At 45.3% G+C, this 22229-nt stretch overlaps 1 protein-coding gene across 1 annotated transcript in view; it reads right to left on the reverse strand.

Moving 5' to 3' along the window:
• The window catches only part of LOC8026703 (nose resistant to fluoxetine protein 6), a 94974-nt gene extending 74803 nt beyond the window's left edge, over positions 1 to 20171 (reverse strand). The window contains exons 1-3 of the mRNA XM_029985489.3: positions 20045 to 20171; positions 4437 to 4648; positions 661 to 772 (exon numbers count right to left, since the gene is read on the reverse strand). Of these exons, the coding sequence (XP_029841349.3) occupies positions 661 to 772; positions 4437 to 4648; positions 20045 to 20171 (451 nt within the window). The remainder of the gene's footprint in view (positions 1 to 660; positions 773 to 4436; positions 4649 to 20044) is intronic.
• Positions 20172 to 22229: the final 2058 nt, after the last annotated feature.

Raw genomic sequence — 22229 nt, forward strand, 5'->3', positions numbered from 1 at the left:
CCGATGTGTCTGAACGGGGTCGCTCGCGAACCGCATCCGCGACCGCTTCACGAACGCGGATCCGCTTCCAGTGTGAATGCGTCATTAGGGCAACGCGTCACACGAGAGCGGCGGCCGAGCCCGCGCTCCCATGAAGCGGCCGCCAATGGTCATCTAGGAGCCGTTCCGTACAGTCAGGGGGAGAATTGGAATTTCGCATTTTTTTGTCGGTTACAGACGCAGCCGGCTCCGCTCCACGGGATAGTAAGTGCTGTTGCATTAATAAAACAAAATATTGTGGCATTTTGACACAGCTATTTGGACCAATATGCTGAATCTCGTTATCTTTGACGGCATATAAACTGCGATTGCAATTTATACCTTCCAGCATTGGAAAGGTATGGCTAAACTTCTAAAGAATGTTTGGTTGATCGGTTAGGATGTTATATATTGAGAAATATAAGGTTTGCAAAATGCAATAAACACCTGTTAATATTAAAGTGTGAATAAAAGATATAATAAACATTCCTAGCACATTGTTATACAAGGTCACATTGTTTTTAGCCCAGTTGCAAAGATAACTGGGTGTAAGTTTATGTAAAATGTGCTTTAAATATCAATATTTAAAGCATAATTTTGCTTAGAGTGTTTTAAATTGCTACTACCACAGAAGATACTCACGGCTGTCTACGATGGATTGAAGATCGTCTTGGGTACAGTCGCTGATCATGCAAATCCCAAGCCGTAATCCGGGTAGCCGAGGGTCCGTCAGGTAGCTTGTGAAGTATTGCATCTGCGCAAATGGTCACGCAGAAACATTACTAACGCGGTTTAGACTCTAGAGTAAACAGTGGAGTGTGCATAGGAGCAGCATTGAAAACCAACAACTAGAGGGTTAGAACGGCCGGCTCACGCTCCGGAGAAAACGGTACGTATTTTCAGATGTTCATGGATTTTGAAACAAGATTAATCTAAATAAGGTCGGTTTAAATATGTTTCTACAGATTCAAGATTTAATATGTCAATATATTAACTAATATATTCTAATATGTTTAGAGCGCAGCTCTTAGGCGCCCGTTTACGGCTTGAGTGGCATGACCACGAAGTGCATTATGGGAAACGTCCCATAATGCAATGTGCGGGTCTCACTCGAGACGCGCGTGTTGCATAATGTGACGTTTCCCATAATGCACCGCGCGGTTACGCCGAAACGTCCCGTAATGCACCGCGCGGTTAGGCCGAAACGTTCGATAATGCAACGCGCGGGCACCATTCATGACCAGCGCGTTGTTTTATGGGACGTTTCGGCGTAACCGCGTGGTGCATTGTGGGACGATTCCCACAATGACGTCACACGTGACATTTGGAGTGACGTCCCGAGGGTCACGAGCAGGGTGTAAGATAGACAGGTGGGGAAACGGCCCATAGAACCCTACCGCAGCGCCGTGACCGGATTGTGTACTCGTCTGCTTGCGGGTTCCCCCGATTTGCGACAGATGGCGCTGCGGCGAGAGGAAAAAAAAATCGGAATCGGATTTGCATGGAACTTTATGGGAAAGTGTGCAAAATAAACCGAGAGCACGACATTCCTTCATTGAAAATCCACGAGAAATCATCTCCGTCAGTTTAGCCGGTCGCCACCGGTCGCCCACCCGGAGTGAGAGTTCGCGGTGCTCCACATAGGTGGCGCCACATAAAAAGAGAAACCCGAGGGGGACACAATCCGGTCGCTCATTTGGCTCTCGTTTCCCCACCTGTCTATCTTACACCCTGGTCACGAGTGACGTCGAAAGGATCCCGCGCGTTGCATTATGGGACGTTTGCCATATTGACGTCACACGTGACGTCACGAGGGCCACGAGTGACGTCACGAGGGTCCCGCGCGCTGCATTCTGGTAAACGTTCCTAATGCAACGCGCGGGTCTCAATCGTGAGCCGCGCATTGCATTAAGGGATTTTTCCCATCATGATGTCACACGTGACGTTATGAGTGACGTCAGGAGGGTCACGGGTGGTTCCACGGGTGTGCCGCGCGCTCCATAAAGGGAGACATCCCATAATGTCGTCAAGAAAGGAGGGGTGGAAAAGGAGCAAGGGAGGAGGGGACGAGCACGGGAAAAGGAGAGGAGGAAGAGGGGAGGGTTCGGATGAGGAGGAGGGGCATACCCTCCCCTCCGTACCCTCCCCTCCGCCTCCTCAAGAGCTGCGCTCTAATTCCGTATTACAGGAAGTTGCAAACGTCTTTCATTTTTTTTTTTTTTTTACAGTCAGCTTACTCCAGTGCCAAAATATATATTTCTAAACTTAAAACTTGTACTCGTAACTCATGTATTCCATTTTCGCAATGATCGATTAGAATAGCGCTTAAAATATGCGGTTCGAACAATTATGACGAAAGCAAGCTGCATGTGTCTAACTCAAAAAGCGTCCATTCTCGGCAGAACATTTTACCTTACTCTAAAGTCTGTACTTTTCACTGTTCTCTTCTTCTAAGTGTAAAGTTGCATCTTTAACGAAGAAAAAAAAATGGGCCGCATCTCCACGTGGTGAATGATGTTGATTGGGGCGAAGCTCTGGTGGTGCTGATGATATTGATTTTATTGTTCATAGGTAGTGCTGATGGTGCTGATTTTTTTTATTGCTCATATGTAGTGCTGAGTTCTGGGTTCCGTTTCGACTTCATTATTACTCCTTTATGATCGGGGAAATGCAGAGCCAGTGGTTCTTCTAGCGGATCAGCTTGGATCCGCTAGAAGCCGTGGGAACGCATCTCCACCGCTTAAGTGCACGGTCCATGTCAGAAAGAAAATGTGTGGTATGGAACGTGGTTATATACGCAGTTGAGCATTTGACTGCAGCGCCCTCTCGTCAATAAACTTTGAGCCAATGCAGGCAAAGCTTAACGCGATTATATACGCGTTTGACCGCAGCGCGCTCTCCTGTATAGATGTTGAGCGGCTACATGCAGCGTTGGAGTGTAGCGTAGTGATTGAGACGTCTGCCTCGTAAGCAAGCGGTCCTGAGTTCGAACCCCCGTCCGGGCGTACGTCTTTCTTTAAGAAGTGGGCCGATCCCGGAGGTAGAAATCGCGAGCTTGCACAAGGGGCAGAGGAGTTATCGAGCCAGTTCAAGGACTACTAATCACATAAGGTGCTAGGCAAGTAAATTGTGCTAGACGTCATCGTGCATAGATTCGATGAATCAAAGTGATGTAATAAATTAGTAACGATGTAGTTGGATTCACAAACGAGTTCAGTCGGGCTGGCGAAACAAAATATGCACTACGCTGTAGGCAAGTAACGGAAGGCACCGAAGATAAGAAAACCATCACCTGACAATAGTCATTTGGTACAACAGATAATACGCGTGTAAGGGTTCTGGGAAAGATGGCTGGTTTCTCGCAGGGCGACGGTAGTCTTGTTTAGCCGCGCACATGACGCTTTTCCGTTCGTTTGTTTTGTTTGTCAAACGAGAGGGTCTTCCTCAGAGGACTCTGCTCCCGGCCGCGTATCTTTCATATATGTTTTGCTCTTAGTTGGGGTGGTCGGTACGTCCTGAGCCCCTTCCGGCGCCGATTAGGTTTCGGACGAGGCACCTTGGTGGCAGCTACCGACTGTGCAGCGGACACTACGGTTCTTGTCGGTGCTGTCAGCCGGGTTCCGTTGCAAGGGTGACGAAAGGCAGTGCCAACCATTGGTCCGTGAGCGTCACGTGCCTTCGTTCAGGTTTAAAACAATTGGTTGAACCCTTGTCCGATGGTAAGGAGGTCGGAGTCCTCAAAAGCACGCGCTCGGGAGAGAGGGTGCGATTTTTGGACCGATGATCTTGACCTTGTAACGCGTCGGACGAGAAATCCCCTGCTTTTGAACGTTAAGGCCCGTTCAGACTCTTCCAACCAAGTACGACCGAGAGAGACTTCTTAGGACCGGATGCGCTAGAGCGGAGCTGGTCCTAAGGTATCGCAAAAGGCTTAAAAATTGGTCTGGTCTCTCTCGGTCTTGCTCAGTCCCAAGAATGTGAACGAGCCTTAAAAGGTCATGTACATTGTGTGTATTACGTTTTCGTGTAGATATGGTGTAAGTAAACAGTTTTGCACAGTAGGCTCACGAAGCCTCGCCCGCACTTCTCCGAACGCGATCGCCGAAAAAGACCTCACCGCTTATCGCGGCACCGCAAGAACAGTCGCGTGGGGCCCAAACAACAACAGCGTGAAAACAAACCCATCTTTACTACGTGGAAGGGACACAATGATGTTATCAATGACGAGGGGAAGATAATCTGGCACTCGGTGTCATTAATTATTTTATTATTCTTTGTAGTAGTAATAATTCTAGTTTCAAGGAAAACAATTTGGGACACACCTATCTGTAGTTTAAGATGCCTCCATTAAAGTCTATAGGTTATGGCTGGTCTACATGACTGACATCATCTGTCAACGTCTGATGAAGAGAACTCACCCTCCAGTGGGAAAGCAGAGCGGCGGGCATTATCTCTTCGATGATTGACCTGTCGTCCCCCATCCTTACGTGGAAATTGCAGTACTGGCCGCGCACTTTCTCAATGCCGTACTGGTCCCGGAAGACGGTCTCGATGCACTCGTCGAATGCTCCCGGATCGGCCGTCGTGGCTTGCAACAGACCATTCGGGTACATCCCTGACGCATCAAGCACTGTAGGAAGAAGTAATACTGATTGTAGAAATATTTGCAAAGCGGGGCTTTGAAGTCTGGATACTTGTATTACACTTATAGAAATGGAACTTAGCCAGTGAAGGACAAAGTAAAACATGAAATATTTTGTGACCAAGGGCGACGCTGTTGGGATGAATTACGTGGTTGCGTATTTTGGTTTCATTCTTCTTTTGCGATTAACATTTGTCACGGTCCATGAGCGGTATGTGAATCCAAGGTCTCAATTTAAGTTTGTCGCTTGTCATTATTCACTAAACTTTTAGAGCAAGTAAAAGGAGCTGATGCCATATCCACTCAGTCTGTTAAACTACTTATTTGTCCTGTTTTGTTTGACAGTTAAAGGTCGTTTTCACTGAGGGAGTTAGCCCATTGAGGTGAGCTTGCGATGCGCTAGAGCAAGCTGGACTTCGCAATAACACAAAATAGCTTGTCACCTTTTTTGCAATGGTTTTTGTGCTCCTAGAAAAAAAACAAGATGGTTGACGAAGTAGATTTTCCTTGCTGCCACACTGTCGGCATCTTCAGAATATTGGCGAACTTTTCAAGTGTAAACAGTTATATTACAGCAACTTCACCTGCGCCATCTATCGGTTATTCCTGGCTCACTTACAGTTGGCACAGATTTAAATTATGTGCAAATAATTACTTTATCGCCGAGTTACTTGCACTATAAAATTGTATAAAAATAATAATATTTCTTTTCTGTGCCCCATGACAACCACATGCGACTTCCTAGTGGGGCACAAATGTAATAAATTTGATAATGAAACATTGCTTACAGAAACGTGCAATGTAGCACGAGAAAGGAAGGATTGAAATGGTTAAAAAAACATTGCATACTTCCTATTACACATGGCACCTTGTTACGGAAAGGTGCATTTTCAGTGAATACGTCTAAGGTGGATGATGTCATTCTAAAAATGAAGCCTGAAAGCGTGAAATTGTAGAAACCTTACAGTTTGAAGAGCCTAAAAAAGAGTCAAAGCAACGCATGAGGCGACATGGCTACTAAGACAGATCAAAACTTGTTCACAATCAAACGCACAAATAACGACGTTGTGCAAAAAGAAAAAAAAAGAAATAGAGAATCACGCTAGGACTGATAATTTCTAGAAGAATGTTCCTAAATTTATTCCGAGAAACACCATAGAACAAGTTGTTTACCACGAAATGCGATGTTGTATTGCTGATGTATCCTCGCAAGTGTCACCGTGTTTTAAGTAACGTGAGAAGGAGAGAATGCCACTAAGAATTAATACTAGTAAAGCTTGGACTTGGGTTTGGGCTAGTTGGTTGAACATTGATAGACGTGCTGCGCTGCGAAGTTCTACAGAACAAACGCGTGACCGAAAATTGAAAGGAAAAGGATGAGTTTACATTGAGATGAGGAGAAACACAACAAACACGAATGGGCGCAAACGCCCTCCGTGGTTTTACAATAAGGCTTCTTTAGGCGCAAAACTTGTGCATGCACTTAGCTACATCTAAGTTCGACGAGATAATTATTTTTATCAGTTTATGAGTACTGTTCACTCAGGAAGCAGAGTTAACGTCTGGACTCAAATGGACAGGCTCAACACAGACCCCGGGACGCCGCGGCCCATCTCCCCGCGTGGCGGCGGCTTGCGGTCACGGCTTCCGGTGCAGGGACCTGGCTATCAAACCATCAAACCATAAAATCGGAAAGAAAAGAACCCCACTGGCGCAGCCGACATTGATCCGTATGAAAAGGCTGCTGAGGAGTTCTGGTGACATCGAGGCATCTGCCGGAAGCCGGGATGTTAAGTAACGAAGGATTTTGTTAGAAATAAGTAAGATTTCTTTTAGAAAAGCCTATCTTTTTACAGTTGCGTCGGCATCGTTTTTTTATCTGCCTTTGTTTGGGTCCACATTGTTGGGCGTTTACTCGCATACCCGCTGCAGGGGGTGAGAGCGTGAACGGGGAGTCGTCTTGTTCTCTCAAGCGCGGGGGGCTTCGAGCAACCGCGGGGCTCGGTGGAAAAGAGTAGGACACCGGTAGTTAACAAACGGATTGGGTTTCAGTTTGGGGCTCCGGAACACCCCTGTCTTCGGCTTCTGTCCGCACTTGTGGCTTTTAAGCGAGTGTGCTTGTGTCCGGCGTATTTCGCCGCTTAGTGTAGAAACTTCGCTCTTAATCACCACAATAACTCAACTTGCTGGCGCCACCCTTAGCGAAAAGTCGTTCAAAATCAGTACACTCGAAGTGTACTGAAGTATACTAAAAGTATATTTTCGGTGCATTGTTTGTACTGATTGTATACTTTTAGTGTACTTAAAGTATACTTCCAGTAAAAATGACGGTGGACTGAAGGTATACTCGTCCGTACAAAACTAGTACATGTAATAGAATCATAGTGCCCGCGGTAAAAAGTAGCTCAAAATCAGTATACAGAAAGTGCACTTAACTATACTAAAGGTCTACTTTCAGTGCTTGTAGTGGGTGTACTCAAATTATAATAATGGGTACATATACCGCGGGTGTTCATTTTTAATTCGAACAGATTTATTTAAGAAAAGCCGTGAAAGTTACATTTATGCTACTTATGGAGGTGAGTTATACGGCCAGAGGGACATATTATAGGGGGCTAATCGTAACGATCAGTTGGCTAATTAACTAAAATTCGATAATTAACTTTTTAAATGATGAAAATAGACATATGGTTCCAATTAGAAACTTGCTCAGCGTCGTCAAAAAAGCACTAAATCAGTCATTTTCAGAAAGACTTTGAGCGCATGACAAACGTAGTAGTGTACTAAAGTTACCACTCGTGGAGCAGGTACAAAGCTAGCGGTTGCGGTAAGGCGCCCCGCGCGATTTTTCCGTCTCTTATCTAGCCCCAGCCTTGTACCTGCTCCACGAGTCGTAACTTTAGTACAATACTACGCTTCTTACGCGCTCAAAGTCTTTCTGAAAATGACTGATTTAGTGGTTTTCGATGACGCTGAGCAAGTTTCTAATTGAAACCATATGTCTATTTTTATTAATTAAAAAGTTAATTAACGAATTTTAATTAATTAGCCAACTGATCGTTACGATTAGCCCCCTATAATATGTCCCCCTGGCCGTATAACTCACCTCCACAAGCAGCATAAATGTAACTTTCACGGCTTTTCTTAAATAAATATGTTCGAACTAAAAATGAACACCCGGCATATATATATATATATATATATATATATATATATATATATATATATATATATATATATATATATATATATATAGTTCGTTTTTTAACATCAACACACTAAAAACGCGATAGATAGGCCGATGCCGTCTTCACAGAATATTTGTGGGGCTCGGCAGACATTAGATGAGTAAATAAACGTCACAGTACGTTGTCTAATTAGCTTTTTTAATTGACAGTGTAATTGACCATGTTGAATTTTCAATTTTAAAGGGGCTATGAATCAACTATAGCCCAACTGAAACAATTTGCGAAAAGGTGACGAGTTTTGGGTTCTTCATAGCTAAAACACTGCCTTTCGTCGCCTGATTAAAAACAGCGCGCTGGACAGAGCGCAGGATGCTATTCTTAAGCATTCACTTCAGTCGAACCGTTGGAAGTATGATGCTGGAGCATCCACCAAAGGCACGCTGTCAAAAGTGTGCAACTTCGTTCATGCTAAATACGACAGCACATTATGAGGGCTGTAACTTCACTAGAAAATTAAATGATGCATAGAATTCCAGTATGAGAAGTTCTCGCTAACACAAACAAACATGCCACCACCCATATGCCATGTCAAAACCTCTAAGTAACTCTCCACTTTGCCCGCCCCTGCCGCGCGTGGTTCTTGAATCGAGGGAAAAAGTGCGAAACTTGATAAATAAATATCTGAAAGCCCCTTGCTGTTTCGTGAATAGTTTTGATTGTGTTAGGCTCTAATAACGACTGCCTCTAAAACAGAAAGAATAAAAAAAGTAAATTTACGGATTTTAATTACTTAAAGAAATGTTGCCACGGTTATTCACCCATGTAATGTCCGCCGAGTCGCACGACACACATGAAGAGTGCATCAACATGACAGCCGAGTCGCACGACACACATGAAGAGTGCATCAACATGACAGTGAGCCCCCAATTTTCCTGAAACCAGTTGATTAAAAATTTCACCGGGTATAGCTGACATAATGTGACAAAGGGATGCTTCATTTCACTGCAGACCACGTGGTCCAAAAGTTCCCCGGGGAAACGACCGGCACTGTCATAGCCTACTTACGTCGCAAATGCAACATGGACTTACGCCTAAAAAAAAAGCACAAATAGAAAAATTAGCTGCATTGTACGCCACGGAAAGTAGCGTTATCTAACCTGTCAATAATTATTTTAGCTAGTCATTTCTATAAATTTAGCAATTGAAAAGTCTACTTTTATTGCAAAGATAGCTTTTATTTTCCCTGAGCTGTATTTGTTACATATATTGAAGAATAAAAGTTTACTGTAAAAATACTGTTAACACTATTCGGAAGCTAGGCGATCGAGGGCAATCGCACCAAGTGTTTAATGCTGCTGATGAAAAAGCATGCACATGACTTTGTTTTCAAAGTGCACCGCCACTTGCGTGCTGCCTCATAGGCTAGTAAACAAATTACGTTTGCAGGATAATTCGGTGTTTTTGTAATGCAGGTCTCAGCGCACTATACGCTGTTTCAGATATCTGCATCCACAGCAATAAAAAGGACAGGAGGCAAAAGAAACCACGGCTAATAATGAGGACATAAGATGCTCCACCTTGCATAGTCTCATGCAACGCAAATCAACTTCTGAACCTCGTAAGCGAAATGGTGTTATGAATGGAAGCTCGCTCTGAAATTGGCTGGAGCAATCGGCGCCTTCATGTAACAACCTGAAGCTTTCACCGAAAGTGTTTCATGGTGTAGATTTATCTTTGAAAACTCTAAGAAATCTCGATTCACGTGAAAAGAGATTGAGAATTGCAACAACGAACAACACCGTCGATCGAGAGTTCCACACCGTAAAAATCGACGTAAATTTGACGTTTCTTTCCCTCGTCAAAAAAGACGGGCACACTCATTGTTTCAAAACACGAGGTTGCCCTCATTATTTATGTGCCGCGAGAGCCGATCCTTCCAGAAAAGCCGAAATCCCAGCGGTGTAAGCATGCGCTGATGAATCAAAAAAGCCTTGGTGACAAGGGAAAAATTGCTTGAAATAGTTTCGGTTTTACACTGAAAAAGAAAACCAAAAGTTTAGATAAAACCTAAGATAGACTAAACGTTTTGTTACATTTTTGAGAATATAATAAAGTGACATTATTATTATTATTAATATGCTGATTTGCTTAGTTTTCTCTTAAAAAAAAACAAAGAACAAAAATAAGAGAGTTTTGGAAACTGCGCAAAACCATCGCTATTGCAATCAGCTTCCGTTCGGCCGCCGTTGGAGTTCCGGGGGGTTCGAGCATCGCTTCCTTTTTAAGTTTTAGCCGTTTTAGCGGATATTTTAGATAGCTTACTTACGAATACCGTGTTCAATAATAGCAAGCGATTACTGAGAGCTGTAAGACGCAGCGTCGCAAGTGGCGGACAGTCATGGCCGACTGGTGCAAGCGAACGTGAGGAAGTTTCTTTGTTTCTGCGAAGTGCGCCGCTGTTTCAAACTTTGTCTTGTACCGTGTGCTTGCTAAGCTATACTTGACTCTCACTATGCTCTACCCGGTTTTATTTCGTTATTTGAGAAGAGCGTATTTTCAAAATTTATGGCTCTCTCCGCAGAGTGAGAAAGATTCGCGTGCGGCGGTTCCGAGGGCCAGTCGAGGGCCTGTCCTGGGCGCCGTCCCTACGACGGTCGCCCAACGACGTTTTTGCGGAGCGTTCAAGTACAGTCTAACGGCAGTTCAAGCAATCCCAGGTCATGCTAGTTCTGACGTGTGGTCCCAACAGTCTCTCGCCAACGATTTGTTTCATAAAGCGGGAGCGAGAAAAACGTTACAAGAGCGAGCAGTATGATTTCTTGCCCGTGCTGATGCCTGTGCCGTAGAGACGGACGATCTCTTTGCGTATGCCGAAGCGGCACGCTTTCCAAGTTTGTGGTTGTGTGTTGTGAATAAAGTGAGTTTGGATGTCACTTTTTTTAGTGGCGGCGAAAGCCGCTACAAAAGGCAGAGCAGTTAGAAAAAGCAAAATCATGAAAAAATGTTAAAAGGACCTGAATATTCGATGGAGTTGAAAGACTACCAACGTACCAACTCGCCCAGTTATTCTTTGTCAAAGATAGCCAATACTAATAAATTAAATAAATACCAACTTTTAATTGGTTAGAAATTTACAATTGATGCAGTACACCCCTACCCTGCTCTAGTGCTTTTATATCAGATAATGTGTAAATACATAGGATAGTTGATAGCAACCATTTATGTCCGAGCCATTGTATTGAATCTTATCTCTAAAAACTCGAAGTTATATAAAAAAAGTGCTTATCATAAATTAAGCCGCACCACTGAATGTGTAATAGCGTATGACTTGTATGTGTGTTCTCAGCAAAAGAAAAAGTGGCATTAAAAAAAGGCCAATCATTTTGTTTGCTCTGTGTTAGAGCTTCTTTCAGGTACATGCAAAATGTGGGTGTCTACATCTAAAAAAGTGTAATTGACATTCCCCGCAGGGCTGCAGGCCTGACTCAGTTGGGCTAGCAGATTGCAACCTTTGGGAACCTGCAGGGACCTGCATCACAAGAGTAAAAGTGACGTCCGCCCACTGACCTCTATTATGGGTGACTGGATGATGCATCGAGCAGACAGGTTTGAGGCCACCGTAAGTAAGCGGCCTGCCCCGATAGCGAGCGTTTGACAGGCTTTTCAACTCTCCCGAGTGCTGGTTCGAACAGCTTTCAGGGCGCTGGGTTTTTTCTTGTCATTTCAAGAGAGCCTGCTTTGTTGCCGAGTAACAGTGCATCCGGACCCGAGAAGTCTCCTGGGAAGCCATTCGGCCTGTACATTTTTAGATTCTATTTTATCGAAAAGTGTGTATGTCCCCCTATTCTTGGGATTTCATCCAGAACTAATTTTTGCAGTGCACTGGCACATGCGGAGAAGCACACTGAACAAAGCAAGTCTATCGCAATGGTGACTCTGCGAGCGCTTTGAAAGGTTTGAATGGCATAAACGACTTTGTTTGCGCGAGCTCAATATTTCATTCATTTTATGAAGTTTTAGTGTTGAGAATACTTTCCAGGTACAAAATTTTGCAGTCAGGAGTAATGTTCAATGCATTCGTATTCATGGGGTTACTTTATTGCATGACCAATTTTGAGCAATTTCGATAAACTCGCAAAAACTAAGCCTTCGCGAAAATTGGGTCGTTTACAGTAGTGCAATTAATCTTGAAACCAAAATCGAATACCGTATTATACTAAACTTCTAAAATACAATTTTTTTTATTAGAACACACAGCCCTGAAATTGGCCATTCTCAGATGTTTTCGTTGTGACCTTTATCAATCCATGTGCTTAAAATGTAGAAGCTGCAACCTTGAATCTTTTCTTTTTTTTTCCTTTATGGTACCTAAGATTTGAGGTATAAAATGTTGTGCCCTGCAATGAGCACTATTACCTGTTGCATAGCCCTGGGCATGCAAAGAAGGCACACCACCAATGTCTGATATATCAGGCTTTCAGAAACGATATTGTCCGATTTTCCTCACCCTTTCGTTAGGATGACGTTGTTACTATCTTGCCTTCCTCACATAGTGGTCCTTTGATCGAATTATGTGATGTTATATCATAGAGTGGCATAGGGTAAGTTTCTCTTTTCTTTTTACGCAGGATGTAATGGCATACCATCATCACAAAGGAGAGTGTACAGTGAGGCAGGCTCGGAAACTTGAATAAAGTGATAAGTAGGATTTCAATATCTGTCTTATCAATTACCCGAGGAACACTGATCATAATGCTTGTATGTTACACATACATACTTTCAGTTGAAAACTGCAATGCACCTCTTCTTTATGGCTTTTCTCACAAAATTTCAGAAGATGCCGGTACGTCATTCTCACGAGAAATAGAGCTGCCAAAAATTTCCTCGTTAGTTTCCTGACTCATTTTTAAGAGTGCATCTCCGTATGGCGACGCCTCTGCATTATCATCATCAATTCAGTTTTCAACGGCGTTTCTTAACATTTCACGAGAACGGAGCTATATGACATAAAATCTCACAGGTTGGTATACAGCCGTTCAAAGAAACACCTTTGAAAAGTCAGCTTTTTAAATACAGGCGCCGACTTTTCTGGCCGATTTTAGACCGTTCTTTCCATTCAGAACGCCCGACATACACGGCGTCCCAGATAACTTGCACCATACTTTAAAAAAAAAACACCGGAGGGCTCTGCAGGAGTGAAATGAACTGTCGTTAGCAAGCGTCTTAAAAAAGTGCACAGATTTTTTTAATGCGCCTGGGTATGTAAATAACTTAAATTAATGAGCTAACCTTTCAAATATTCTTTTAAGGGCCAAGATGTCAGTTGTAAAGTTGAAGGGCGCATTTAGAAACACCCAATTAAAGTGTTTGGAACATAATACGCTTTTGCGCTTTTTTCCGGCCTTCAAAGAGCGCACATTCGCGGCGCGCTCGCACGCCGTGATTGGGGATGCGAGTTGTCACGCGGTATTTTTTTGTATTTAGCGGGCGTATTTTTGAAGGCTAGGAAAAAGCAGCATGCAAAGTGCACCTTGTTGAAAATGGTTCATTTGGGTGTTTCTTAATGCGCTCTACAACTTTCCATTTCACACCTCGGCTTTTAAACGTAGATTTCAAACGTTAGCTTGTTATTCTTAATTATATAAATAGGCGCACTGAAACAATTTCGTGCGCTTTCGCAAGAGGCCTTCTAACAGCGTACAGTTGGTTTCACTCCCGCAGAACGCTCCGTTTTTTTTTTTTTCAAAGTTTGGTGCAAGTTATCTGGGACACTCCGCATACATGTACTGGTAGTGTACATTTAGTACAGTAAATCACACATGTAGTGTACTAAAGGTGCACTTATAGTATGCTAAAAGTACACTCGAGGTGCACTTATGGTATACTACATATGTACTTGGGGTGTACTAAAACTATACTGTTTTATTTCATAAAAGTGTGAAACTAGTACTATTTCAGTACATACCCCAAGTTCACTTTTAGTATACTTTCAGTATACTGATTTTGAACGACTTTTCGCTAAGGGCAGTCAAACGGCGCAGAAAGCATGAAGTGACTCTACAAAGAATTTGGGTTTGACCGTTGAGGTGTCGGAGGGGGGGCCACGCTGACAGCTCGCTGATCATTAGGTAAGAGTGTACCATCTCACAATGGGCTAATTTGAAGTGATTGGTCTGTCTCTGGAGGGAAAGGAGGCCCCTACGAGTCTAGAAAAGGGCTGCCGAGAGAATTCTCGGGGATTCGGCTTTTGAGATCAAGCAAATTCGGCTCTTGGGACTGGGGGACTAAAGTATGGGTTTTAATTTTGGGAGTTTTGTCATGTAAATACTGTTGACTTCTTGTGGTTTTGTTTTGAAATAAACGTGGCCACACTGGCCATCGTAAACCAACCAACGTCGTAATCTGTACAGCGGGATCGACAAACAACTTTTAGTTTTTTGTTTTTTTTTCTTATTCGACTTCCCGGGGGACTTCCATTTGGCGAACATCATCATCGGTCGTCACCATCCTGACCGGTTCCCTCTGCCCTTCCTCGGAAAGTTGACTGGCGCAGTCGACAGGATCCTGCTGACTTCGTGCGACGGGCGGTGAACGAAAACGACGGCATCAACGGAGGTAGGCGGGGCGTACCTGGGCTCTATGCGACAAGTGTTTCGTCTGCTGGATTGCGGACAAGGGTCGCGTCTGCTGGACTGCAAACGAGGGTCCCGTCTGCTGGACTGTGGACAAGGGTCTCTCCTGCCGGAGCGCGGACCGTGGCAATATCTACGTGAGAAGCCCGGGGGGGGGGGGGGGGGGGTACAGTTACCCAATGAAGTCGTGGCGTCTGCTGCCGAGCTGCCGAGAGGATTCTAGGAGATTCGGCTTTTGAGATCAGGCGAATTCGGCTCTTGAGACTGGGGGACTAAAGTATGGGTTTTAATTTTGGGAGATTTGTCATGGAAATTACTGTTGACTTGTTGTGGTTTTGTTTTGAAATAAACGTGGCCACACTGGCCATCGTAAACCAACCAGCGTCGTAATCTGTCCAGAGGGATCGAACAACTTTTTTTTTTTCTTATTCGACTTTCCGGGAGACTTGCATTGGGCGAACATCATCATCAGTCGCCACCATCCTGACCGGCCCCCCATCTCCCCTCCCTCGGAAAGCTTACTCGGGATCTCAGAACACTGGGCGCTATAAGGTCACGGACAGCGTCCGACGGAAAAGCGCCGTCCCTTCATACGGACCTGGGCGGAGGAGCACTGGAACGGCATCGCGTTCGCTGGTAGATGCCCTTTCGTTTACTGGGATTTGCGCGCTCTATGTCAGATTGGTATAATCAATGTAGTGACAAAGGCAAACCAGGCGGAATGCACGGGAAGGATGGAGGTCGTGCGTCGGTGGTCAACGCTGAGGGTGATAGTAGCAGTAGTGGCTCGGAGATGTCGGTGGCAGACAAGATGTCACTAATGCAATTGCAATTACAAATCGCAGAGGCATCACTGGAGAAGCCAAGGCTTCTGTTAGAAACTCAACTCCTCCTAAATTTGAGCACACAGTCCTTGTTGGATGGGAGGGGTGGACATGGGGTTGCTGAAGAAGACAGGAGGGTGAAATACGCCAGCGTATTGGAGGGCGTCTCGCCCCCATGCCTACTCATGAACCGCTGGTGCCCCGATGGTTTGATGGTGTTAAGGCGGCCCTAGACTCGTATAGTGTGCCCAATGGCTGATGGGCGGGGGTCGTCTTACCGCGGCTGAGTAAAAGAGCTCGTTGCTTGCTTGCGAACCTCTTCGCAGGGGAGCGCATGGACTATCGGACGCTCAAATCCAAGGAATCGGGGGGTCTGTGGCTGCCAGCGGCAGAATACATATGTCTCTTCCTAAGCTGTAGGATGGCTAGCAAGGAGATGGGAGAGCAGTTCTCGGTCAGGCTAGAGGACTACCTGGTATACTAGCTGAGCAGCTGCAACGCACAGATCATAGAGAAGCTGCAACAGCTAATGGTTAGCGGCCGCATGAAGAAGTGTCTTTTTGCGGACGCTAGAGCCCACATCATACTCAATGCAAAGGGAGGCTTTCTGACCTCGGGCGCGATAGCTCAGCTCTCAGAAGACTTTGTTGAAACTCTGAAATTGGAGTGGGGTTGAGTTAAAGACAAGGGCGGTACAATGGAAAAGCCGAATCTAGAAGCACGCGGCAAGGACGTACGGTCAGCTGCACCGTCGGGGCGCCGCTGTTTTGGCTGTAACAAACATTGCAAAATATTGCCCTACTCGCAACACCAAATCCGGTGACCGGATGGGAAAACGTAACGATTAAAAAGATCGCCCGTTGGTGGCCAGGGTTTGTGTGATAAAATTTGAGGTTGAGCCCGGAACGACGGCATAAAAGGAGGGCAGTGGCGGACACACCGTGTCGCTTAAAAGTTGCGCTGTCGACAATACTGCAGTCGATGACTTCGGGGCAACATTAGTGTCATTCGATAGTCTGTCCTACCTGACTGTGAGGCCGTAGGCTCCACAATTGAGCTAGCGAGTGCGTTTGGCGATCGGGTGACCGTGGTGCTTGCGTAGGGGCCGCTTCGTGTGGTCACGGGTGGTCCGTATGTCTCGTTGAAACCGGGAAGTCAGGGAGTGTTATGCGTCCTTACGGAGAGGTTGGTGGAAGGGGTTTACGCTCTGGCCTCATCTTTTGGTTACGAGCAGCTGCTGAGTGAGCGAATATGCACTGACTTCTCGCCTCAGCCCACTGTACCAATGGCAAGTGAAACAGCTGAGAAGGGTGGTGAGATCGGTGAGCAGTCGTTAGAAGCAGATGTGCTGACTGTAATGATGGAGGAACGAGAAACCAGCAATGGGGCGAATCAGATTGTCAGGCATGAGTTTAGGCGATGTCAGGAAAGCGACACGACACTAAATGAGGCCTGGAAGCAGGCTGGCGAAGGAACGCATGGAGTGGGTTAATTAATGAGCTTCTATATCGACCGTCCCGCACTGCAAAAATCTAATGTCACGGTTGGAAATAAGAAATGCAAACTGAATGCCGATGCGGACGCGCTCTCCAGACTGGTGACGGCCGAGGCATGACCACCTGGAGGGTAAAAACGTCGAACCCTGCAACTTGCGGGACAACTGAATAGGCCGTACTGTCATGGGGCTTGCGGGTTGCGGCTGCCGGAAGGCCCTACTAATGTGTGTGGTGTGTGATGTGTTTGTGTGCATGTTCGAACCCTTTGGCAATCCTGCAAGGCAGAATCCTCCTGCGGCCTGTATTTGTTATGCCCCTCGGAGGCAGGAGTGTCTGCAGTCGTACTGGTTCGCGATCGCGTTCTGTTTATTATTGTCCCAGTGTATAGTGATCCAACTGCTCTATTCGTCCATCGGCTTTGCTGATTTTAGTGACTAGTGCGTATACGTACATGTTGCTTCACTCGGTTAATTTGTAGGCTTTACCAAGTTGACAAGGTTGACGTGCTTGCAGATTTTACTCTCCCAGGTGAAGAGCGTTATTTTCTCTCATAGGAGGAAGGCGGCACGTGGTTGATTTCAAGAGGCGCAGTTGCCCTCGGGAGGCAGACCTTAACGTTGTCTCTCTATGTGTACGTTCGTGCGTTGTTTTGTTGTTGTTTTCCTTTTTAGGCGACTTCTAGTATTGTTTTGTTTTTTTGTTTTTTTGCTACTTAGTTTTAGAAGTTGTGGCGCAGTCTTGGAGCGGACGTGTGAGGCTGTCGCAATACGCGGCTGCAGTTGAATTGGTGCACTTTGAAGAGCCATTTGTGAGTCGTGAAGCCGCCGCCCTAGGGCGGGTTTTTGTTTTCATGCACTTCGAATGGCGACTGATAGGGGGTTTTGTTCGACCGTGCCGGGCCCCGATAATTGTGCGCCCGCTGCAGCGCAGCCAAACAAACCCAACACGGAGCTCGGGATGCCGTGGCCCGTCTCCACGAGTGGAGGCGGCTTGCGGTCACAGTTTCTCATGCAGGGATCTGCCGTTGGAAGACGGCACCTATAGAACGGTCTTCGGTCATATTCGGGCTGCGCCATAACCCGGGATAATGGCTACGTTTCAAAACCTAGATGTTTGCTGCTACAATTACCCGACAGACTGGGCCCAGTTTGCTGCTGTCTGCACTTTGGCTTTGACCGAACTACACCGAGCTATGCGTAGAATAGGGTGCTCGTTCGGGCCTTTTCTTGCGACCCTCCCCGTTGGTCGGAGCTGGCATGCCCTGCCTTCATTTGGCCTGACAAGCGTCGGTATTTCAACTTTATTTTTAATTCTAAGACCGCCTTGGGGTCCTTGTTCTAGACCCAGTGGGGAGTGTGACCTTTCGCCTGTGTGCTATGAGGTCGTCGCTGACTGCACCCAATGGGATAGGTTTTGGATTCTGGGTAAAACAAGTGGTGGCCGCGAGTTTTTGAACCCTATGAGGACTAGGAAAAGGGAGCAGGGTGTACGGGCTCTAGAGGAGCCCGTACACCCTGCTTTGTGCTCCCGGAGCGGGTTTGGCCGCGAGACTCCTGCCGTGTCCGGCAAGCATGACAGTCCTGTTACATTTTTCTCATCGATGAAGAAAGAGTAAAACAATTAAAACAGGGACAACACAACCACATCTTTCACCTAGCAACAGACGAGTAAACTTTCAACGGCGAGCAGCCGACTATATTCAGGAAGGAAAGGGGAGAGAAGGCGAGATAAAAAACGCGAAGTACAAATCAGAGTGGTGGGTTTATCTCGGATTATAGAAAATCAACCTCAGTTTTCGTCAGCAGAAGGGAAGGATTTGATACGTTGTTTTTTTCAGTGGTCATGGCGAATGACTCTATGATCTCCCTGCTGAATCTGATGTCGTGCCCCCCCCCCCAGAATTTTTGTTTCATCAAAGAGGGGATGAAAAAGCAAACACGAACGGACATGTATGGCTATGGCATGGTAAGAATCTGGAGAGGCCTTAGAAACTTCGTTTTGATGTTCACGGAGTCTGTGATTGTTGCATCTGCCGGTTCATTGCCTCAAAGTTCGACACGAATGTTGTCTTCTCCTGCCGCATGCGTCTTAAGCAACTCTGTCAACAAGTAAACAACAACCGGATACCGATTGGTTGCACTGTTAAACACGAAAAGGAATTCATTCCATGCAAAGAGAAGAAAGTTTACTCCATTCCCTTGAGCTGCGGCCATCAATACATGGGTCAGACCGGCAGATGCATTAGTCACAGACTCCGCGAACATCACAACGACGTTTCTAAGGCCTCTTCAGATTCTGATCATGCCATAGTCATACATGCCCGTTTGTGTTTGCTTTGTCATACCCTCTAAGCTGAAACAAAAATTCTGGGGGGGGGGGGGGGCATGACAGCAGATTCGGCAAGGAGATCATAGATTCATTCGCCATGACCACTGCAAAAAACAACGTGTCAAATCCTTCCCTCCTGCTGACGAAAACTGAGGTTGAATTTCTAAAATCCGAGATAAACCCACCGTACTGATTTGCACTTCGCGTTATTTTATCTCCCCTTTCCTTCCTGGATATAGTCGGGTGCTCGCCATTGAAAGTTTACTCGTCTGTTGCTAGTTGAAAGATGTGGTTGTGTCGTCCCTGCTTTAATTGGTTTACTCTTTCTTCATCCATGACTTCAAACGAAACGCTCTTTTCCAAGCATACATTTTTATATTGTTATTGTTATATTCACTCCCGTTTGGTAAACGTTTTTGTTGCTCTTGTTAACGCCCAATTTTCATGATGCGTTATTCGACATCCTTGGCAAGAGGCACGATTTCAGGATCAACCTCAAACGATACCATCGGAAAGAAATGAACCATACTAACATTTTCAGTCATTATGCTTTTCCAAATCTGTAAAGTGAGCCGTCAGGTAAATTGCATTTATTTGATGTGCAAACATGCTAAACATAACTCATGAAAAAAGTCATATTTTCCTGTATTACATCCAGTGGGAAGCTGTTTAATTAGTATTTTCAATAGGATCGCGCCTAAGGAAGCAAGAAAATGTGGAAAAATTGATATTTCTGTTTAGTGTTCTTACCGAAAATTATTAAAAAAAAATAATAAAAGTACGTAAAGTCTTTACAAAGTAAGTCAGCAAGCCTTTACGTTGTAAAATCACGAATATCAAACCAATATGTCATGCATCGGTATGACCAGCTCCCTTCACATTTTGGGCTTAACATACAAACATATGAAAGACTTACGTCTCAAAGCCCAAGGCTCAAGGTTTCTGAGTCCACGCATCAGCTTCAGAATGCCCAAGCTGCATTCCGCAGACACCTCAGCTTGGAGCATCATTCGAACGGCGTTGCTTGCGGAGGCGCTGTTCATGACAGTCCTAAGAAGCTTACGGACTGCAGCCACGGCACTGGGCCCCTCCTGCGCCGTTGTAGGATGATCGGCCGGACCATCGGTCACATTCTCGGACGCTCGCGCGCACCACGCTGCTAGAGTGACTTGAACAACAAAGCAGACACAAAAACTAGATACTTTCATGTTGACGGGAATATTGAGTCCGCATAAAACACGTACTAAAGAAGTTATATTTGCAGTATTGAAAGTTCGTTTTTAAATATTCCGGAACTGCTTTCGGTCCTAAAAGTACACTCCTCTACTTGTTAGGGGCATAAAAAGCATCAACACCACTAAATGTTTTACGCAGGGAGTCGTATTTTCACTATATTCGCGCACTCAATGTGATGCTACTCCGTTTCTTGAAATGAGATGGAAGCAGCGTATGAAACAAAAGGCCGGTCACCAGGCTTTGTTATATCCACGGATGTGTAGCGTAGCCAAGTATTCGCGTGACGCTATGATGTAATTCTGTTAACTCTTGCGAAAGGAGGGTAGGGAATTGAGCGCACAGAAAACAGAACTCCTAAATCGTTCCACGGGGGGTTTAAACGTCCGATGGGAAGACTGTCGTCTATGACGTCTGGGATCACACCAACGTTTAAACTAAAAAGAGGGGAAGGTAACGTTTTCGATTAAAAGGAGAAACAAATAAAAAGAGAGAGCGAGTGAGGGAGCAGGCAAATGAGATCCCCCCTTCCTTTGCAGGACTACAAAATCATTGCTGTGCCAAGACATTTAGAATGCGCGACGCAGCCGCGCATTCCCAATGCCTTTGCACCGCAAACGGGCCCGCAAGAGTGAGAAAGCGGAACCCGTTACTTTTTATAACCTCCGCCAGCCGCTTTATCACAGAAGCCTTGAAAGCAAACATATTCGGCAGAACTCTGCCTGTCTGGTTAAGAGTTGAAATCCGAAAATGTAGCTCCAACCAGTACTCGAAAGGAAACCCGACGTTTCGACACAACTTGGTTTCTTCTTCAAGGCTGACTGAAAGCCCACGAAACAGCAGCAGCCCCTAACCTCTTCATCTTTAAAAAAAAAATAAAAAATAAGAAATGAAAAAATTGTAAAATAACTTTTTAGTTAATGAGACGTTCATCACTTGAGCTCTTTCGTCAGGTCACGGAGACCCTGTGCGTACACAGAGGGCAAGGCTCCAGGGACCTGTTTAGGTTTCCTGACGTATGCTGGATTTCCAATGGTTCTCATCGCATTAACTTTTTGAACGCGCACGAGGTGGACAGAGAGCCCAATTTCCGAAGAAGACTTTTCTTGGAATCATGGCAAAACCAGCGTACGCCAGGAAACCGTAAAAGGTCCCTTGGCGCTTTGCCCTCTGTGTACGCACATGGCCTCCATGACCTGACGAAAAAGTCCAAGAGATGACCCTCTCCATAAATTAAAAGTTATGTTACAATTTTTTAATTTAATATTTTCTACCTTTTCATTTTCTTTTCTTTTTTTAGGACAACAAGGTCAGGAGCTGCTGCTGTTCCGCGTGCTTCACTCACCCTTAAAGAAGAAACCGATTTGGTTTCGAAATGTCAGATATCCTTTCGAGTACTGTTGGAGCTACGTTTTCGGACTTTAGTTCAGAAGCGTGTGGAAGTGTTTGGAGGAGAACTGAAGAGACAGCGCGACGGGACGCCAGAAACGGAAAGGTTGACAGGGAAAGCGAAAAACGCACATCACGCGCGATATGAAAAGAGAAGGCACCCTTTGAAGGATTTTTGAGTATCTTCAAGGGAGAGAATAGAACAGAAGCCTCTGCTTCTTAACCCTGCTTTTTTTTTGGGGGGGGGGGGGGGGGGGGGGGCTCCGCTGACCGATTTTGGCCTTCTAGCGAAGAACGGTCGGTGGAACCATGAAACTGTTGACCAATGAAGAAAAGTTTGCTAGCTTATATAAATATTTATTTTTTTGTGCGGCAATATTTTTTAGGAGGCTTTAAGATTATTTCTATGATTTTAATAAGAGTACCGCATACTACGACGAATCCTTTGCGGATACATCATGTTTTCTTCTTTTTTTTAA

This window comes from Ixodes scapularis, unplaced genomic scaffold (assembly GCF_016920785.2).
Source record: "Ixodes scapularis isolate PalLabHiFi unplaced genomic scaffold, ASM1692078v2 PGA_scaffold3__209_contigs__length_174095766, whole genome shotgun sequence".
Taxonomy (NCBI): Eukaryota; Metazoa; Arthropoda; class Arachnida; order Ixodida; family Ixodidae; genus Ixodes; species Ixodes scapularis.